The 20,943-nt window shown below is 39.6% G+C and overlaps 1 protein-coding gene across 24 annotated transcripts in view; it reads right to left on the bottom strand.

Annotated features, from left to right (window-relative positions):
* KrT95D (phosphofurin acidic cluster sorting protein KrT95D) overlaps positions 1-20,943 on the bottom strand; it is a 240,640-nt gene that overhangs the window by 40,766 nt on the left and 178,931 nt on the right. For 9 of the 24 annotated variants that reach the window (XM_067110143.1, XM_067110156.1, XM_067110142.1 and 6 more), the window contains one exon: positions 16,897-16,953. The exons of 12 other annotated variants lie outside the window; for them this stretch is intronic. In XM_067110143.1, the coding sequence (XP_066966244.1) occupies positions 16,897-16,953 (57 nt within the window). The remainder of the gene's footprint in view (positions 1-16,896; positions 16,954-20,943) is intronic. 3 more of the 24 variants (XM_067110146.1, XM_067110147.1, XM_067110157.1) reach the window with 1 other exon arrangement.

Below are 20,943 nucleotides of genomic sequence, written 5' to 3'. Positions count from 1 at the left end.
TTTGGGAACACATGATGAACAGGGTTGCATTGAAATAAAGGTTCTTATCATTCAAGCTTACAATAAAATCTACAATTGCACCAATTAATCTTGTTAAAAAAATAATTTGCTTAATGTCAATGCTAAGGATACTACAAATGCATAAAAACTTTGCATGGCTTTTCAAACAAGGAGGGCACAGCAGCAAAGGAATCCTTGTGAATATCATGTGCAATGCCTTTCATAACCAATGAAGCTAATCATACATTTGTGAATAACAGGAAGAAAGTGGGCAATTTTTATCATTTCAAGTAAATTTATTGTTATAAAATTACGGCAGGTTCAAATATCTCCATATATTTATTAGGCACATGGTCAGCATAAAACACGATTTTTCATATCATAAGAATTTTCTTTACGTCAGTTATGTATGGTAATTTAAATAATGTACTGTAATGTCCAAATACAATGGTACTCAGTAACAACCATCAACAGAAAATGGTTCAAAAGGGTTCTTTCTCAAAATACTTATTTATTCAGTAGACTGCTGTTAATGTATATCAAAATACTGTAGTACCTTCTGAAAATACTGTAATTAAAAGATGCTTACTTATCCACACTGAATTCTAAACAAAAGAGATAGTAAAACATACTTCAAGGATAAATAAATGCAGTGTAACTTAATTAATTTAGAACTGAAATTGCCAATGACATCATCCTCTTATTGTACAAACTTTTCTAATACCATTACGTAAACAGTCCTTTGTGAATGGCTAAGAGACATTATCTGCTGTATACTGCATAGGATCAAACTAACTATGAGCAAGCTAACAAATATAAAAAAGTATGTAGCACTTAACTAATATATCAAAGTACTAGATTACCCTACCACACAGCAATAAATTACAGCTAATTCATGAATACAACTATAAAAAATCTATAGTATAAACTTATGACCATGGACATTAATAAATAAGAGTAAAAAACTAGGGTCCAATTCTAGCAAGATGCATTCCAAGGACATAAAATACACCAAAATGCAAATACTGATCAGCTCTAAAAGCAACAGCAACATCTATACCAAAGTCATTGTTTTGCATCAGTAGAAACGGAAAGTATAAAAATTAAGTAGCTTTTGGCAAGCTTCACTGACATGTAATGATAATTTCATATGCAACACTACCAAAATTAATTCAAAGGCACCATTTTCATTATTCACAGAAAAACTACCACCTTAGTAGTAAATAAATGGCTAAAGCACTGATTCGAATTATTAAAAATATTCGATGGAAGCCTGTCATGACACTTCAAGCTTCCTTTCAATATTGTTAGCATTAGAAAAAATTCAAGGTTATAAGGAATTAACATAGAAAATCTTTCTTAATATAAAAATTCTCGTCAGTAAAGATCACCAGCCAAGTAACTTAGGAAATGTATTATCATCAATGAAACCATATACTGTATGGTAGGAAAACCTGCAGTACAGAGATTTCATACAACTATCAATTATCAAAGACAGGAAAATCAGCCCCTTAGCTAAAATTACTTTCTAAAAGAGTAATCATTATAAGAAAAACTGTCAGGCATACAAGAATATGCTGCATTATAAAATCCAAAAAGACATGAAAATACTAACTGCATCACTTCTTAAGTAACAGAGCCAGCACTGGGATATAGAAGCTTTAAAGGAACCTCCAAAAATTTTTGTAATGCTTTCCTCCTCAGTGAAAAAGAACTTACGGATATAACAACATTGTTGCATCAGAGTCAAGAATGACAAGTGATTACCATATCTTACATATATAACAAGACATTTGGCAAGCTTAACTCCAGATCTGACAAAGATAAAAGTGAGAACATGTCCAATTATCACTTCACCATTTCCTCCAGAATGCTTCTCCCATCATATTTATAAAAATTCAAGAACATTCCCCACTCATGATTATCAAAATACATATGAGAATGTAATTCAGCTTCTTGTGATAATCATAATTAAGCTTAAATACAGTAGGGTCTTGGTTTACGCCGCACTCAACCTACGTCATTTTGTGCTTACATCTCATGATCTCTGGTAAATTTATTAAAAAATTCTTGTTCCATTATTTGGACATAAATTCAAACTTTGCGCGGAACTCGTTTGCACGCGGAATGGACAAATAACGTCATCTCACAGCGAAATACTAGGAAGACGGCGTTAGTCACTCGCTCGCTACAGGCCATCTTGAATTGTGTTTCATTTGCTCTCTCTCTCATTACATTTTAGAATATAATCAGCGTCTTGTGATAATCATTATTAAGCTTAAATACGGTAGGGGTCTCGGTTTACGCCGTACTCGACCTACGTCATTTCGTGCTTACATCTCACAATCTCCGATAAATTTCTTAAAAAATTCTTGTTCCGTCATTTGGACGTAAATTCAAACTTTTCACGTGGAATGGACGAATAATGATGTCTCATGGTGGAATACTGGGAGGATGGCGTTGGTCACTCGCTCGCTATACGCCATCTTGAATTGTGTTTCATTCGCTCTCTCTCATTTGTGTTGCTTTTTTGGGAACTTTTTTTATCGCATTATGGCTATCAAGCTTAAGGCAGACTCTCCTGGTGGCAGTGCTATTAAGAAAAGAAAAGCCATCTCCATGGAAGTGAAAGCTGACATAATAAAACGATCCGAAAAGAGTGAAACACTGTCCAATATCAGCCGAGCGCTGGGGTTCAGTCGTACAACTATGTTGACGATCATCAAAGATAAAAAGAGCACACTTGAACATGTGAAAGGATCTGCTCCTATAAAATCAACTGTGGTTACGAAGCAGCGTAGTGGTCTCATTATTGAGATGGAACAATTATTAGTGCTTTGGCTGGAAGGCCAGCATCAACGGCATATCGCAATTAGCCTAATGTTGATCAAGAGAAGGCAAAAAGTTTGTTTGAAACCTTGACATGAGAAAGGGAGGAAGGGAGTGAAAGTGAAAAGTTTGGGGCTAGCTAAGGTTGGTTCACGCAGTTTAAGGCCTCGCAAATTTGCATAACCAAAAGGTGCAAGGGGAAGTTGCTAGTGGTGATGAGAAAGCAGCAAGTGAATTTCCTGTTGCATTCCCAGTAGCCTAGTCAAGCCTGTCTCACCCCCCTTTGCAACACCCAGTATGCAAGCCAACCACAGGAGTAAAGGTAAGGAATTGTTTCTTTTTATTTACCGTACAGTAAATGTAAGGAAAATATTTACCCTTGTACTGTATGTATATGCTCAGGAATTGTTTTCTCTTTTATTTATTTTTTATTTTTACTGATTCACGTCATTACGTCTGCTTAAATTCCGACTTATGGACAAAATCGGTTTACATCCTTGCTGTAGGAACAGATTTGGGACATAAAGAGAGATCCTACTGTAAAGCAGACACACATACAAAAATAATCTATGGTTAAAAAAGAGACACTATATAAGCATTAAATTTCCTATAATACTGGTTTATTTTCAATACAAACCAATCACACACAAACACAAGGCATCCATAGCCCTATGGATGCCCTACATGGAACCTAAGGTACCCATCAATCACCTACCTTACTTCTTTGTGATGTATGGATATATGGCTGTGAGGAGGAAGTATATTATAAGTAATGAGTTTGTACTGGAAAAATCAAATATGTTTAAGAACAGGTCTTACTTGTTTCACCAAAAGCCATCACTTACTATAAACGACAGACGTAGATGTAAGTACCTCAGTAGACTGTTGCCATAGATGCCTTACAAGAAGGGATAATAACAAAAATTCAGAAGACAGTAAAACCTGCATTGCTGTAACTACTGTCCCAAAGAAAAAGCATCCATCAATCTTTAAGACTTACAGCCCTGAGTTGAAAATCAGCAAGGCAAAAGTGGTACCCAGGTACCAGCATTTACAGTGCTATCCATATCATGCTTCCTTTCAAAATCTAAGGCAAACTTCTTTCACTAGTCACAGAAGAAGGTCTTCTTCATTAAGGGTGACAGAAGCAATAAAAGGAATGGTGAAGGGTGCTTTGGAATGGTCCTGGCTCCCTGGAGAATGTGTCTCCACAACATAGTCAGTGACAGAAGAGAATTCAATGGAACTCCTGCCCCCTGTGAGTCTTCTACAAAGAATGTGAATCACCTTGACCCATTTCAAAAAAACAAAGGCTAGAAGAAAAATTATATTCAACACAAGATCCAGCAGTGAAATGTACTATAATGGCCTGTATGGTAGTATGGTAAGGCTCCTCAAAACAAGCAACAAATCTCAGTTCAGAGGCATGGAAGGCATCTGATGAAAGTGCTCTTTGATGTTCTTGATAAACTTCACAACAACAGTAGTTCCACTTTGTCTAGTAGAGACATATAACTGAAGTTTTGCCAAGTCTGACAAAGGCTTTGGCTGTTACTTTAGAAAATCTCCTATTTTACAGCAATACTGTGAAGTTGCAGCATCTCAAGGTTCCTCTAGAATCTCTGAAAGTGGGGCTGTGATCAGCAGGGACAGGAAATTGGAGAATCTCTACCAAAGCCACAAAGGAACTCATAGGGTCATCTTAAGTTTTTTTGAGGTCTGACATTTGTCCTGGGCTTTTGAGATGAGACCAAATAAGGTTACTTAACAGAGTTCCTGGTCTGGTTGAGTGGCATCTTAGTTATGACTCTTAATGCAAACAGATTTCTGGATGCTGCAACCAGCAACCACTTGGATAGATGTACCTTTCCCCTATGCTTAGGCTATCCAATACAATGAACGTTTTTCCTAAGATGAACCTTGGATTTGTGTCTACTGTGAGCTAACACAATGTTGCCAATCTTAGAACTGTTGTTGAGGTATTACAACCACCACCTTGCCTCTGATAAACTATTTGAATGCTTAGAACCCTAATTAACAACCTTTAATAACAGGAAGTTGATATGCTGCCTCCTCTTTTGTAGTGAGTTCCCTAGTGGTCAGTACTTGTGATCCTCTACAGTGATTCATAGAGTCTGTGAACAGCAGAAGCTTAGGTAGAGGGACTAGTAGTATGCAACTACAGACCCTGAATTTTACCACCATCAAAAATCAACGAGGATGTCATCCATGGGTACTAATGAAAGTCATCTGGTTAGAAACTGCTAATAAGCATCTGATCAGTTACCAATGTAGCAACCACATCATGAAACACCTGTGGGGAACAAGCTTCTCCAGGGAGACTATGTGCCCCTGATGAGGGAATGCCTTAGCTTGTCTGGTGGCCCCAGACTGCAATAAAACTTCTGTACCAAGGATGACAATCTTTGAATCCTGTCCCTCCCTCAGCAAACCAAAGTTTTCACCAAGTCGACGTCCACTCCCAGGTAGGTTGCCTCCATCGATGGTGTTAGATCTAACATCTCCCAGTTGATATACTGACCTAGTAGAGGTCGTAGTGTAGCTCTCCTTTGCAGATGATGCAATCACTCACCAGTTGTCCAGGTTCATCCTAAACTGGATGCCTCTCCTTTAATCATTGGTGCAAGAACCCTGATGAAAATCTGGGAAGCTGCAGCTATACCATAGGAAAAGGGTCCTGCCACGAAATTCCTTCTTCAAATGTTTTCTGGAAGACTGGCACAATAAATCTTTGACTGTACCCAAATGGAATCATACAGGCAAGCAGAAAGGAGTTGGCTGCAGAAATTTCTTCAGTGAGCTAAGGTTGATGATGGCCATCCATCCGAACCTCTTAGGAAACCAGAAAACAGTGACTGTAAAATTAAGGCATTTTATTCAATCAATAAACAACATTCAATAAATCTTACTGTATGTAAGGCAAGTGGGGGTCATCTCAAGAGAGAGAGATTGTCAATCAATCAACATTCCTGACAACTTCCATCAACCATGGTCTCACACATATCCAAAACCACAATCTCCAAAATTTCAGAGACATGCACCCTTCTGTGGGAGAGCACATTTCCACATCTATCTCCTAAGCAGGGGGCTTTTCCCTTCCTGGACCAAAGGGGCAACTGTTTCTTCACTACAGGCTTCAAGGTGGGTATTCCAGGGATCCTCTGTTGACCACTCCTGGAATACAGTATGGCAACTATGCTGGTTGCTGGTTACTCCATTATGACATCTGATACTGTACCCTTCGTAGGGGTTGAAGCTCATCCCATCTTCCTAAATGTTTCCCTGGTTGCAGTTAAATCCAGCTTTCTAGAGAGCTCCAGCTTTCTAGAACTGCTCCTAAAAACTGGGCATTCAAAGAACAGTGAGGTATAACAACTTGGGTCACTAAGTCCATAATAAACTGGTACCTCGCAAGACCCATTTTGGTCAACAGTGTCAATATCTACTGCAAAGAAATTAGCAGAGGATAGAGAGAAAGGAATTAGCAGAGGATAGAGAGAAAGACAGAAACCTAGTGAGGAAGCAAGCCTAGTCTTTTTTCACTGGAAGTGTCAGTAGAGGCATTAATAACAATTCTCACTAAAAGATGCAGTCATCTTTTCAGTCTGGCCACTGCTACTCCTGCCTTTATATAGGTCCAGGTTGAAAAGCAGTTGCAGTCCTGGTTGTGATTTTGGTAGTAATCCTGGCAATGGTTATGGTCATGACTCTAAAAAGAGTCAGACCTCAGGAAAAGCTACTTGGCTAAGGTGCTGCTGGGTAGGCTGGTAAGGGAACATGGTCTGTACCTGGCTGCTTAACTGTAATCTTGTCTGAAAAGGCATGTTCCTTGACAGCAACAATAGTAAGGCAGAAGATGCTACTGCTTATTGCAAAGTACATTTTGAAGATTCCAGTGCAAATAACCATGACATCTGAATGGTGGCACTCTTTCCATGTCTCTTTTCATATTACTTCCTCTTGTAGAAGAGCACCCACACAGTGGGAGACTAATCATGGTACATCTCACAAGGAAAAACAAGCAAGAAGCATGGTAGTGACACTTGATCCAAAACATGGTACAAGTACCTTTCAAGGTTAAGACATAAATTAGTACCAAGTTTAACTTGCCAACCTTTATACCTATACTGTGACATTTCAACAGAAAAATGAAAAGTAAAACATGCCCTAAAAAAATAACAGCAGAACCACTGCAGTGAGAGCAATTAATCAACAAGGTAATAATTAAGGATAACAAATGATAACAGCTAGGTCAGTTACACATCCAAAAATAATACAACACACTTACAAAATATAAACATCACTTTTAACTGAAGCATAATAGATGACTGCACTTACTATACAAGTACCAAAGAAAAATCCATAAAAAGCACACTAACAAGGTTAACAAATACTCACTCCTTAATGCTTGGGGTTGATAAGCCCATGAAAAAGATACAAGCAAAGGTACAAAATTGAAAATGCACTACTATTTGCACATAAGCAATAAAAGAAACAATAAACCTAAAATATATACTGTATACGAGGTTGGCTAATGCAAAATAAAATTTAGTTCACAATCGTGAACTATAGCTGTTATTGATATCCATGAACTTTAATTACTAATACCAGATGTAACCAAAAACAAAAATACAGTATTAAAATTTCTGAACACTTGTTGGAACTATTACAACTGCTACATATGAACTGCTCTTGGAAAATTATAAAAAAATCACAAATTTTCTAATCAATTTGTATTTTTCATAGCTAACAAACCTGCAGTCTTAACTTATAGATAATTCTTCTAGTGCCAGCTGGAAACCGGTAAAAATAAAACACACAAGGAACTCGTGGCAACGAGGTAGGTTGATAGGCTTAGATGGCAACTGTCACCTCCATCATGTATGAATCTACACCTAAGTTTCTTCCAGCCCAGGTGTGGCTGCAGGTGGGCAGTATAAGTTAAGACCGCAGGTTTGTTAGCTATGAAAAATACAAATTGATTAAAATATTTGTCATTTGTTCATATGCGGAACAAATCTGGGTCTTAACTTAACGATACACTCACTTTCGGAGGGAGGAAAGAAAGTCTGGAAAGTTCAGCACCAGGGTTAAAGAAGCCTATGGAAGGAAACCAAAGCCCCTGACATAATAAATAAGTGATTATTTAACAGCCAGACTTCTGGGCCTTGTTACAATATAATGCAACAATGTAGAAGGAAGTTAAAGAACTATATCTGTAGATAACAAACCTTCGTAGCCACCAATAGTTTGCTATCAATCCTCTCTCCCCCTTACTAGAGAGAGGAGGGACTTGCTTTTGCAAAAGTTTTAATATTCATGTAGGAATAAGCAAAACTCAAACCAAATCCAGCACATGATGGAATGATTTCTCATGGCCCGCCAGGTAGAGAAGAGGAGAAGGAAAAGGAAAGAGACCAGTCATCTCATTCCTTCTCACTTTCATACCATCATCTTAGGTCAAATATAAACTGTCCCGCTGGGGGTACTGGATGAGTTACACAACCTGTTGAGCAGCCACCACCAGACTCAAGGAAAAAGTGTCCAAGGACCTGTGGGTGACAGAAGGAAGTGAAGGTGGTCTGACGAAGCAAAGTGCCAACCTTCAAAATCCTTTAAACAGGCAAGTTCATTTTGAAAGCCAAAGAAGGACCTAGCCCTCTAACATCATGTGCTCTTGCATGCACTGTGTTAGGACTGGGGCACGAAGTCAAACTATAAGCTTGTCTGATAGTTTCACGAAGCCAAAAGGAGATTGTATTCTTGGACGCTTCTTTCTTGTTCCGGCTATTGCTAAGGAAAAGTCTTCGGTACCCCGTCTGAGATGATGAGTCCTTTCCAGATAGCTGTGCAGTGCTCTGACAGGGCATAAGAGCAATTCCTCCAGATCGTTGTCAACAAAGTCTTTAAGGGACAAAATGGAAAAAGATTCAAATCTGTCATCATGAGAAGAGGGGTTTTGAGTCTTAGCCATGAATTCCGGGACAAATTCGAAGGCTACGGACGTCCAACCCCTCATATGTTTGACATCAAAGGATAGGCCATGGAGTTCACCAACTCGTTTCGAAGAGGACAGGGCCAACAGGAGAACCATCATAGAGTCAGGTTCCTGTCTGACACATGGAATAAAGGCTCAAAAGGAGCAGGGTGAGGCGGCCCAGTACCAAAGTCAGGCGGCAACTGGGTGGTCTAAGTTCTTTTGGAGGACAAGACTGCTCAAAGCTCTTGAGAAGCATTGAGATTTCCCATGAGAAAGAAAGACTGACATTTCTCATTCTTTTGGAGGACAAGACTGCTCAAAGCTCTTGAGAAGTACTGAGATTTCCCACAAGAAAGAAAGACTGGCATTCCTCATATGTTGAATGGCTTTCAAGGCAGCTCTGTAGCCCTTGATGGAAAACACGGAAAGTCGTTTCTCTCTGCGGAGAAAAACAAGGAAGTGTGCTACTTGCTGAACAGAAGTTCTGACTGGAGAGAGAACCCACTGACGACACCAACCACAGTAAACAGTCCACTTGCCCTGGTAAACGGCTGATGAAGATCTTCTGAGATAGCCAGGACATCTCCAATGTTGCTCTGTGAGAAAAGCAGTTCCTTGTTGGGCGAGTGGGTTCTGTTCTCCAACCGGCCAATGAAGAATAAGACGAATTTATTTCTGGTGAAAGAAATTCATTTCTCGCTATAATGTGGTTCAGATTCCACAATAAGCTGTAGGTCCCGTTGGTAGGTAACTAATTGGTTCTTGGCCACCTAAAATAAATCTAATCCTTTGGGCCAGTCCTGAAAAGCTGTTAATCAGCTCAGTGGTCTGGTTAAACTAAGATATACTTAACTTTTTGTGAGAAAAGCCTCTTACTCAGAGGAGATACTGGACTGTCTCCAGTCGTGAAGAGATAGGGACCCTACTGAGCAGTGTGCCTCTGGAAGTGGGGTTGACACAGAAGGTTGTGCCACAGAGGAATCTCTCTCGGAGCTTCTGACAGTAGGGCTAAAAGATCAGGGAACCACTCCGCGTGAGCCCACATGGGAGCCACTAGGGTCATTCTGAGATTCTGAGAGGCCATTACCCTGTTCAGAACCTGATGGATTAGGCAAAATGGAGGTAGGCATAAACTTCCACATTGTCCCAGGGGTGTTGCAGGGTGTCCTCTGCCACTGCAAAGGGATCTAGAATCTCGGAACAGAAAACCTTAAGTTTCTTGTTGAACCTTGTTGCAAACAGGTCTATTGAGGGCCTTCTCCACAGATGAAAGAGCCTATTTACTATGTCCTGGTGCAGAGACCACTATGTCCTTATGACCTGACTTCAACAACTCAGATTGTCCAACACTACATTCCTCCTGCCTGGGATATACCTGGCAGAGAGGTCCACTGAATGATCTATCGCCCACTAATGAGTAAGTACTGTCAGGGAGTGTAGCTGGCATGACACCAGGTCCCCCTGCTTGTTTACATAGGCCACCACTGTGGTGTTATCTGACATGAGTACCACAGAGTGTTTCATCCCCCTCTCCTGAAATTCTTGAAGAGCTAGGAAGGCAGTTTTGAGTTCCAGAGCATTGATGTGAAGCTGCCACTCTTACAGAGTCCAAAAACCAGATGTTATAAGACCTTCCAGAGTGGTGGAGTCCAAAACCCAGATGTTATAAGACCTTCCAATTGTGCTCCCCAACCCTCATATGAGGTGCCTGAGAATAGAAGAATCTCTGGAGGAGAATGAAGGAGCACTCCTATCGCCAAGTTTCTGTTGTCCAGCCACCACGACAGGTCCTCTCTCACTTCTTTCAACAATGGAACTTGAAAATGAGAGGGATCCCTTGAAGGAGACCAAAACTCTTTCAGCCTCCACTGCCGGGACCAGAGATGTAGACGACCACATGGGACCAACTTTTCTAGGGGGGTTAACAGACCCAGAATCACTTGCCACTGATGAGCTGGTTGAGACTGCTCTGAAAGGAAGGATCGAGCCACAACTTTGAATTTCTCCATTCTCGGGGTCTGACGGGAAAACCCTTGATGAGACTGTGTCTATGACCATGCCTAGGTAAAGAATCCTTTGACTAGGGAGGAGATGAGACTTCTCCAAATTCACCACGATGCCTAAGTCGTGACAAAACTGAAGATGATCATCCCTGTCTTGGATTAACTTCTCCCAAGACGCCGCCAACCCAGCCAGTTGTTGAGGTATCTGAGAAATGAGAAGACAAATTCCCTGGGAGTGGGCCCACAATGAAACCTGGGTGAATACACTTGTGAATACTTGAGGAGCTGTTGAGAGGCCAAAGCACAAGACTTTGAACTGGAAAACTAATCCCCCCAGGCTGAAGCAGAGACATTTCCTGGAGGAAGGATATGTCGGGATCTGGAAGTATGCATCCTTCAGGTCTATTAAAAGCATAAAGTCGTTCTCCCTGATGGCTACCAACACCGTTCGAGGAGTCTCCATCCTGAATCGGGTCTCCCTCATGATGAGGTTCAGGGTTGACAGGTCTATCACTGGCCGGCAATTGCCCGTCACCTTGGGAACAAGAAAGACCTTACTGTAAAAACCTGGAGAAGGATGCTCTACCATTTCCACTGCTCCTTTCTCCATCACCTTCACTATTTTGCCTCGGAGAGCTTGATGTTTTAACGAGCTGAGAGCGCATGTCAAGTGATGAGGAAGCTGATTGGAGAGAGGGGGAGGGAAGTCGAAGGGTAGTAGATACCCCACCCAAAGAACATCTACTACCCACTCTTCCAATCCGAAGATCAACCATGTAGCACAATGGCTTGCCAGACACACCCCCCAAAATGGTGACGACTTGTGGGGAGGGGCATTTACCCTATTATTTAGCTCCTCTTACCTTACCTCTAGAGACTCTAGTGGGCTTGGAGGATTGAGACTGAAAGGAATGCTTCTGGGAATGCTTGTTGGAGAATAATCATGTTAAAGAAGGAAAATATTGAAGAAGATGAAAACAGAATGGAACTTGATGAAATAAGTTGAAGCAGCAATGAGAGAAAAGCCTGAGGAAAACTGCTTAACACATACAAAAGTAAGGCAGTTGACTGATGGGCACATCAGGTTCCAATTGGTACAGGCATGAAGGGCTGTATGTATATATTTAAGTGATGAGTTGATGGTGAAACAAAGCTATAAAAATGGTAAACATGAAAACTGACATCCTCTGTTAACCATATAATACATAATAAGTACCACTGTCAAAGTTTCAGAAAATATATTCCCTTACGTAAAACTAAACATTAAAGATGTAAGGATAAACAAAACTGTAAAAAATGTGATATAACAATTTTCTAAATGGTAGTCCAAGAAGATATACCAAATTTTTCAAAGTAATTTGTATTTTCCCTATGTATAGCTGAGTGGCTGAATAAGCATAAGTTACAGTGTTATCGATAATAGTAAGCATGTAAGGCATCACCTGATCTTTCACTGCAAGGACTAAGTGGGGCAGCTTGTACCAAAGAAAAATACAAATTACTTTGAAAAATGTAGTATTTGTTACGACAAGAATACAAACTAATGTATTTTAAGCAGACTTAACTTTTTAGGTGGGTTTCCTAAAAGTAGCTGAAGAACACATTTTACCTAGGAGACTATGTTCATGGGATAAGAGTCCATAAGAAATATTATGTTAACAAAACCCTTATAAATCTGGTGAAAATGCAAGCAAGAAGTTAAGTCCTGGGCAGATGAGAACACCCAGGGGATGGAGGCTAATAATCAACTCTTCCTTCTTGATTGAGTTTGTTCATCAGACTCCATTCATGATGGAAACACCTCCATTCCCTGTTAGCCTCAGTCAGAGAGAGGGGCTTCATGCTTTCAAGAAATCTTTAGGATGCATACTTTCACATACCCATTCACCAAGATTCTCAGAAATTTCTACATTTTGTTTGGGGATGGACAGTTCTCCGATTCACAGCGCTCAGTTATGGACTATCTAAAGCTTCTCAAGTTTCACTAGAGTGTTCAATTTGGTTCTGGCTTGGACCTATTCAAGAGGTATTTGTCTACAGAGATACCACCATGATTCATTTGTTAATCTTTGCCTAGTCATGTCTGCATCTTGATTCAAGTCAAGGACCCATGCAAAACTCTAGGCGTTTTCATGCATTGATAGAAATTTGACCTCTTTTCCAAACACCAAAAAAGTATCTGGGTATATTTCTGAACTCTGTCAGGATGAAGGCATTTCCAGCAGACTTCCATATAATCAAGTTCAGGGGAATAGCAAGAAACTTTGTCTTTTAACAGACGCAACCAGCTTAGCTCTGGCAATCTAATTTCAGTCATGTTTCATCTTTAGAGAAGCTGGTACTTTAAGACTGATGTCTTCTTTGATCTCTCCAAAGGCAACTGAAACACTTATGGTCAGCTCCTCTTAATTCTCCCTCCCATCTTGTTTCATTGAGCTGGGACATGAGGCAAGATCTTCACTTGTTAACTAACAAACATTCACCTATTCTCCTCTCCTCCAGATATGCTCCTATTATTGGACGCCTCAAAGAGGAGATGGGAGCTCACCTGAAAGGGAAATTCACCTCAGGCTGGTGGACAGAACATCTAGCCCCTTGCACATCAACATATTGGAGATGTTAGGTGCATGGCTAACTCTACTTTCTTTTCAGAGCAAGATAATAGATAATTTTGTGACACTGATGAGCAACAGCACCACAGTAGTAGTCTGTATCAAAATGCAAAGGAGAATAATACCCAACACTCTCTGCTGTCTAGCTGTGATGATCCACACGTGGGTGTCTCTAGGTAAAAATCAGAAGTACATTCTGGGCAACTTCAATTTGCTAGCAGACCAACTCAGTCACAAACATCAGGTGGTGAGTACACAGTGGTCTCTTCATCTTCTATTAGCATAAAAAGCTGTTCAAGATGTTGGGTCTTCCTCCCCTAGATCTGTTTGCAAACAGGCTTAACAAAAAACTTCCAATCACTTGCTCTCAAAATCCAGATCCTTGGGCAGTAATAGAAGTTGCATTCAAACATTCCTGGGACAATCTGGCAGTAATAGAAGTTGCATTCAAACATCCCTGGGACTATCTGGATGTCTGTGCATTTCCACAATCTTCAGTCTTCTTAAAAGAACAACAGAGTTTTCATCACTATAAACCTATGAATGACCCTGTGTCTAGACAGAAAAATCTTTCAATCACTTGCTCTCAAATTCCAGATCCTTGGGCAGTAATAGAAGCTGCATTTCAACATCCCTGGGATAATCTGGATGCTTGTGCATTGCCACCACCACCTTCAGTCTTCTTCCAAGAATAACAGAATTTTTATTACTATAAACCTACGAATGACCCTGTGATTTCAGGCAGAATTGTATGCAGATTGGCTATCACTTCTCATATAGATTCCAAGGGAGCTACCCCTATGGCCCACTCTTCTTTGTCAATCTCCCACCCAAAGGTTCCAACAGTCGAGTCACTCCCTTTGTCTTCATGAATGGAGATTATGCAGGTCATCCCCCGAGAAACAGGCTCTCATGCAGGGATGCACAGGAGGTGTAAGTATATCTCAGTAGATCTACTAGCATCTGCCAAGGCAAGTGGGCTAATTTGGTGTCACTGAAGGGGGTATCTCTCTAGTCAGAGCATCTATTCAGTTGATGGCAGACTTTATCTTTCTTTGGTGAGGTAAGTCCCTTTCATCTCAGCAGTTAAAGGTTATCGCTCAGCCTTATCACAAGTGTTTATACTGAGGGGATTGGATCTCTCTGCTTCAGTGGTCAATTCCATGCTTATAAAGAAATTTTGAACAATCTGCCCTGCCTTCAGAACTTCACCCTCCAGAGTAGGATGTCTCTGCATTGGTTTTGAAGAGAGATTTAACTTTGAAGACTTTTTTTTTTCTTTTGGCATTAGCCTCAGCAAAGGGGGTTGATGATTTGCATGGCATTTCTTATCTTGTCCTGCACTCTGAGGGTTGGTTGAAGCTTCTCATTCTCTTTTGTCCCCGGTTTCTGATCACAGACTCGAATCTATCATCATTTCTGATTACAGACTTGGGACATTATCAATCCCTTCTTGCTAAGATTTTGTTGGTAGCAACCTGGATGCTTCTTTGCTCTTTGAGCCATCAAGTACTGCTTGAAGAGGACCTGTGCTCTGAGAGCAGAATACAAGAGACTTTTCATTAGTACTGGCAAGCCTAAAAAGGAATATCTCTTTCTGGCTTCAAGAGGTCATTCAGAAGAATACATTATATCTCCAGACGTGTCTTTTTTTTTTCATCTTTTAAAAGAGCTCACTTTACACAAGAAAGATATTCTCCAATTAAAAGGCATAAGTTTGTATTCCTGTAGGAACATGGCCATGTTAAAAGCAAAGCAGTAAAAATTCATTGTATTATCAGATATGGAGAAAGAATATATGAAAATTAAATTAATACTCTTGTACTAGAATGGGCATACAGTATCCATTGAATACTTAAAATCATTACCTATATCAATATATTCAAAGAAATAGTAACTTTAAAAGATATACCAGTTACACATAATAAAAATGGCTAAAATTGTCAGTCCCATTACAGCAGCAACATGAACTTTGCTCCAAGATTCATGGGTGTAGGAGTTTCCTTAATCACAAGAAGAGTGTGCATCTCTATGGTTACAAACTCTGGACTTTAGCGCCTTGCTCTAATATGTCTCAAAATAAACAAGCCAACATGAATCCATAACAGGGAATGAGTACAAACTAAGACATCCATGCATCCTACATTAGTTGGACCAACGCGAACATGAACTACCTTACCCAATATCTATATCATAATATGTAATAACCATAAAATCAAGGAAAAAATTGTCACTTCCACAAACCAGTGTGGCAAGTTGCTGTGCCATTACAGTAGCCACATAAACTATGCTCCATTACCTTTGGCTACAAGAGCTTGCCTAATCAATATCTGACATTTCTAGCACAAACTCAGAGTATCAGGATCTTGCTGTTTCACACATAACTTTAGGATATGTATGCATGGAATAATATTTTAATAATACCTAATCATTTGTTACCACAAATCTATAACAAAGAATGAGAAAAAATGACACAACCATGCATACTGCATACTAAAAGTGCCTAAAGGATTTCTTTGTCATAAGACACCATTGTAGACATACATACACTACAGTAAATTGTGGGTCAACAGTCATAACAAATATACTTAATGAGAGTTAGATACCTATAAGTTATGGTGTTGGCATGGTTTTTAAAAAAGGAAGCTAAGTAACAGGAAAATATGCTTAAAGCAAACATAAGTCAGAATGAAAAAACTTCATATTTTCACCTTATCATTTCTAAAAGTATTTTTCTCTTTTATCCTCTAAAAGTTGAATGTTTAGATTTCTTTAATACTAAGAGCATAGAAAAATTAATAGGAAAATAAATATAAGGTGCTAATTTAATTTAAAATTTGAGATGTATGGTATGAAAGAACTTCTCTACAAATTAACGTAAGAGATATTAACTCCTACAATCAAAGTAAAAAAAGGATAAACATTGCAATACTAAGTTAAACATATCTAAATCAACAAAAACCTGGATGATATTATTCTATCAGCTCTTATTAAAGTACCTTGTAATGTAGAATGCTTGTATATCCTACCAGTTAACAGCATAGGCCTTACTATTCATAAAACTTTCAATAGGCCTAAGATCATACAGTGTATTGTTATGGCTAATCATAACAGCAACCAGATTTTTGCCTGGTGTCACAAGCACAAACAAGCCAATGAAGTCAAAATATATATTATGCATGAAAAGATAAAGTTGAAACATATAAATACACATATAGTTGTCCTATTTACACACAGACTAAGATTAAGATCCATAAAGAGAAAAGGTGACCAGTTACTTGAGCTTACAGCTGAAAACCACACACATTATGCAGTATTGAACACTAAGTCAGGTCTAAGGCATAACAAGAGTTAGAGAGTAAATGAGCACGCTCTATAAGCTCAACATAAGTAGTCACTTCAAACTAAGCACAGCAAAAACCACCAGCTAAACAGAACAGCCCATGAGCACCTTTAACACCACGAGGACGTAACGCACCTGGCACCTTCAATCGCAGGTATGTACTCCCTGTGTCAACATCAAAAAAATTAGCTTCCATTGTCCAATGAAGAAAACTATAGCATACACAGATTACAATATTTTCAGTGCAAAAACCCAATGACACAATTAGTGAGAATTAAAATTCACATTTGGGGGAAGAGAATTATATACATTCATAGTGGAATGGTTTTAAATATTACTGCCTACTGTAATTAATGTTGATATCAGTGTTACAGAAAACCTGTTAGCTGAACCACTGGCACAAAAATTCAGATATTAAATCTAGGAGCAATAAAGTGCATGAACAGCAAACGTATACACTGCAGTACTGTTTTCATTTTGCTTCTCTGCATGGAAATTTAATTCTACAAGAAAAGGAAAAGATTAAAATCAATTTTACCCAATGCATCAAGAAAATTTTCCTTCTGTTGAAACAAAATTTCCAACAAACATCTACCAGTTCAACTATCCCACTTTGGTCCATTTCTCCCAGTTATAAGGAAATATTTACCGTTAGTAAACATGTACAGCATTTTTCGTGGATCTTTAGCATCAATCTAATAATGTAAAAAGAAAATATAATTTTGAGAATTAAAACAACAGGGTATGCTAAGTTAGACAGAACTGCAAATTGCCTCATATTACTTTTTAGAACATTTACAAATATTTTTCATTATAAGGCATACAATAAAATTACAGGTACTAACTCTGACACAACACAGAAACCCTATATGAAGTTTTTTGATAGTGTAGCCGCTATCCGTCCTCAAAGGAGTTACTCTCTCATGGTCCCCCCAGGCCTCCATAAAACATACCAACCAATTACAAAGAATTCTCTTATAGTTGGTCTCAGCCACAATAGTGCTTGTTGGCAGTGTGACAGAGTTTAAAGGACTCAGGGCAGGAGGGCTCAATCTCCTGTTCTACAATGATTACCTAAGCTCTATATCATACTTGCACAGCTGTGACAACATAAGTCAGCACCATCTTCAATTACACTCTGGTCTGACCAAGAGTTCACTAGTCCCCTGGATGTGCTCCGGAAACCATGTCTGACTATGTTTTATTTCAACCACTTTAGTGAGCCATGCTGAGTACTTAGTTTTAAGACAGAGTGAAATGTTTTAGTTTCTTAAAATTTTAATGGGCAGGCTTGTATCTGTATAAATTGGGAGACAGTAAGCCTCTTGCAAGGCGAGAACAATACAAGTATGGAAGGAGACTACTGTACTGCACGTTCCAACAGAACATGGCAGCGTGTTTCCATCCCTCTCTGAGCAGAATCCACATTTTGGCCAATACTCCAAAAGCAGTGGATTCTAGGAAATCCCACTTCAACTCCTCCAGTGGAGATGAAGAGTGTTTCCTTGAGAGAGAGTCACTGATACCTGATATTAAGGGGATAGAGCCACTGAAATTTCCGCTCTGAATTCAAAAGATCTATGGAACAGCCTTCTGCTTTACAAGAGAGAGATGCTTCAAATGAGAACCTTGCCTTTCCCATGCAACAATCATGTTTTGAGGGGACCCTGATAGGGTCCACCCAACCCCATCCAAATGTCTGTATCTTTCAGGGGGTAGTGATATATCCTGGACTTCTATACTGCCAGGCAAAGGTGATACGACTGTCTTGGCTCAATCAGTTCATGCAGGCTCCCCTGGTAGGAAAATTCTGCTTGCTTTACTTTCTATACTGCCAGGCAGTGGTGATAAGACTGCCTTGGCTCATCAGTTCATGCAGGCTTCCCTAATAGCAAATTCAGCTTGCTGTACGTTCTATACAGTGCTGCCAGGCAATGGTGATACGACTGCCTTGGCTCATCAGTTCATGCAGGCTTCCCTGATGGGAAAATTCCACTTGCTGTACTTTCAGAATTCCGGGAGGAAATCATGAACAGTATCAAGGATGACCCTGAGAGAGTGTAACTCCTTTGAGGACTCGCTTGCTTCTGAGCATCAGCATAGAGATGCTATCCATGATTTCCAAGACAAATTTAGATGTCCTGGATATGGAATCGGGTATATGTAAAAATTTCTCATCCTTTAAACTAGAGGATTGAGAGGCTGCACAGTCTGCCTACGCAGAGACAGGATTCTCACCAAAAATCCTAGGTCATGGGAGGAGGATAATAAAAAACCTAAGACCAAAAAGAAGCTGAATCAGTTGTCTAGATCCCCTGTTGAAATCAGAATGGATAATAAGAGACATCCTGCTCACTCCCAGAGCTCCGATTGGTAACAATTGAGACCAGGTCGGACAATAACACCTCAAATCAATATCTGCCTCTGAGAATGATACTGATAACCCTTGGTGAGACACCTCAGTGTGCATCCTTCACCAGATGGAAAATACCTCATTAATGAAAGGAAAACTGAGGTTGGGCATATAGACTTTTGGGACAGAGTGGCCTGAAAACCATAGAAGCAAGTTTTCTTCAGTTTAATGGAAAATACGATACAGCAACAATTTTACAGAACCAATAACCCCTCTGGGAGGCATCAGCGGTATTATTTTGTAAGTTGCCAATACACGCTATGGAATTGTAACCTACATTTTTAAAAAGAGCTCTTCATTCTCGTTATTTTGAACCCCATAAACACTATGCACAAATGATAAATAAAAAATTAATAAAATTATGACTTACAAGGTAAGAATACCGCCCCCCCTCCATAGCTAACATGGCAAATTTGTAACCAGTAAACACCCCTAGGTTAAGTTATATTGGTATTTTAAGGTTCTTTTGGTGCCCTATCATTTCCTAGTTATATTTACATGAAAAACCTACAATGGTTTTTCGCGCAAAAGTGGCTGGCTGGAGTCTTATTGGCAACTTATAAAATTTTACCGCATCAGCTTTGTCTCTTCATTTTTTAAACAATCAGTCATGTGAAGATGGAATTTCAGAATTTTGTGATGACTGGGAAACTAAAGTTTATGGCAGAAATAAAGCCATTTGTCTCCACCACCCCAGTATCTCATAATGCTACAAAGGAATGAGCAACATTTTTCCTCCCTGATGAGAGGAAAAAGCTCCAACTGGACATGGCTACACAGCAATTTGAGACCTCTATGAGAAAAATCTCAGCACAGCCATGGCTGAATTTTATGCTAGGCTCCACCTGATTACAGAGCTTCCAGTACCTTCCAGAACAATGTTCACTGCAGTAGCCAAAACACTTACGTGAACCTTATTGGGAGCACTCTATGACTTTATGGAGCGATGCATTAAGATTTGAAAAGAAGCATCGGTGGGCTACAACATTTCGCTCCTCAATGTAACCTCCCTGTTGCTTTCTTCCCCTATCTGTTGAGACCCTTTTTGAAAAGCCTGTTGTCGCACAACTCAATGAATGAGCCCGACCACAGAATTGCAGAATGTATATACTGTTCTTGAAAAAGGGGAATCTGGGAAAAAGTATCCTTAAGAGTTTCCTCATCCTTAGCCTAAGAAAGTTTGGTGTGAATCATAGCAGTACAAGCCTACAATATCTACTACAGGACCCCTCTGACAACATAAAAAAGGACAACAATAGCATCAGCACCCCTTTCAAAGCAAACAAGACACTCCTACCAGGGGAAAGAAAAATCAACTCCTGGACTGCGTATTACAAGGAAGGGAAGAGGTGGAGCCCCATAGGACTTGCATGGTTGGGGTTGTCCTCTACAGCATAACATGCAGTGGATGTCTTCTTCTTGGGGGACACAGTATATTCACAATGGGCTAGGGTAGAGATGGTTTCACCCTTCCCATTCTCTAAAGTAATTATTTTCCAAAAACCAGACCCCTTTTAAAAGGGGACCTTAGAGAAAGACAGCTTTATTTGCCACCACTTTTCAGCATCCCCAAGAAGCATTCCTCCAAATGAAGGGTGATCCCTGAACCATCAAATTTGAACAAACATACTATTTGCATAAATTTTTCTATATATATTGTACCTATTTTATGAGAGCTCAGAAATGAAGGATTTTAACTGGTGGCCTACCTAGATGATTGGCTAACCTGGGGAGCCACCAGA

This window comes from Macrobrachium rosenbergii, chromosome 10, assembly GCF_040412425.1.
Source record: "Macrobrachium rosenbergii isolate ZJJX-2024 chromosome 10, ASM4041242v1, whole genome shotgun sequence".
NCBI lineage: Eukaryota > Metazoa > Arthropoda > Malacostraca > Decapoda > Palaemonidae > Macrobrachium > Macrobrachium rosenbergii.
This window is presented reverse-complemented; position numbering and strand designations above follow the sequence as displayed.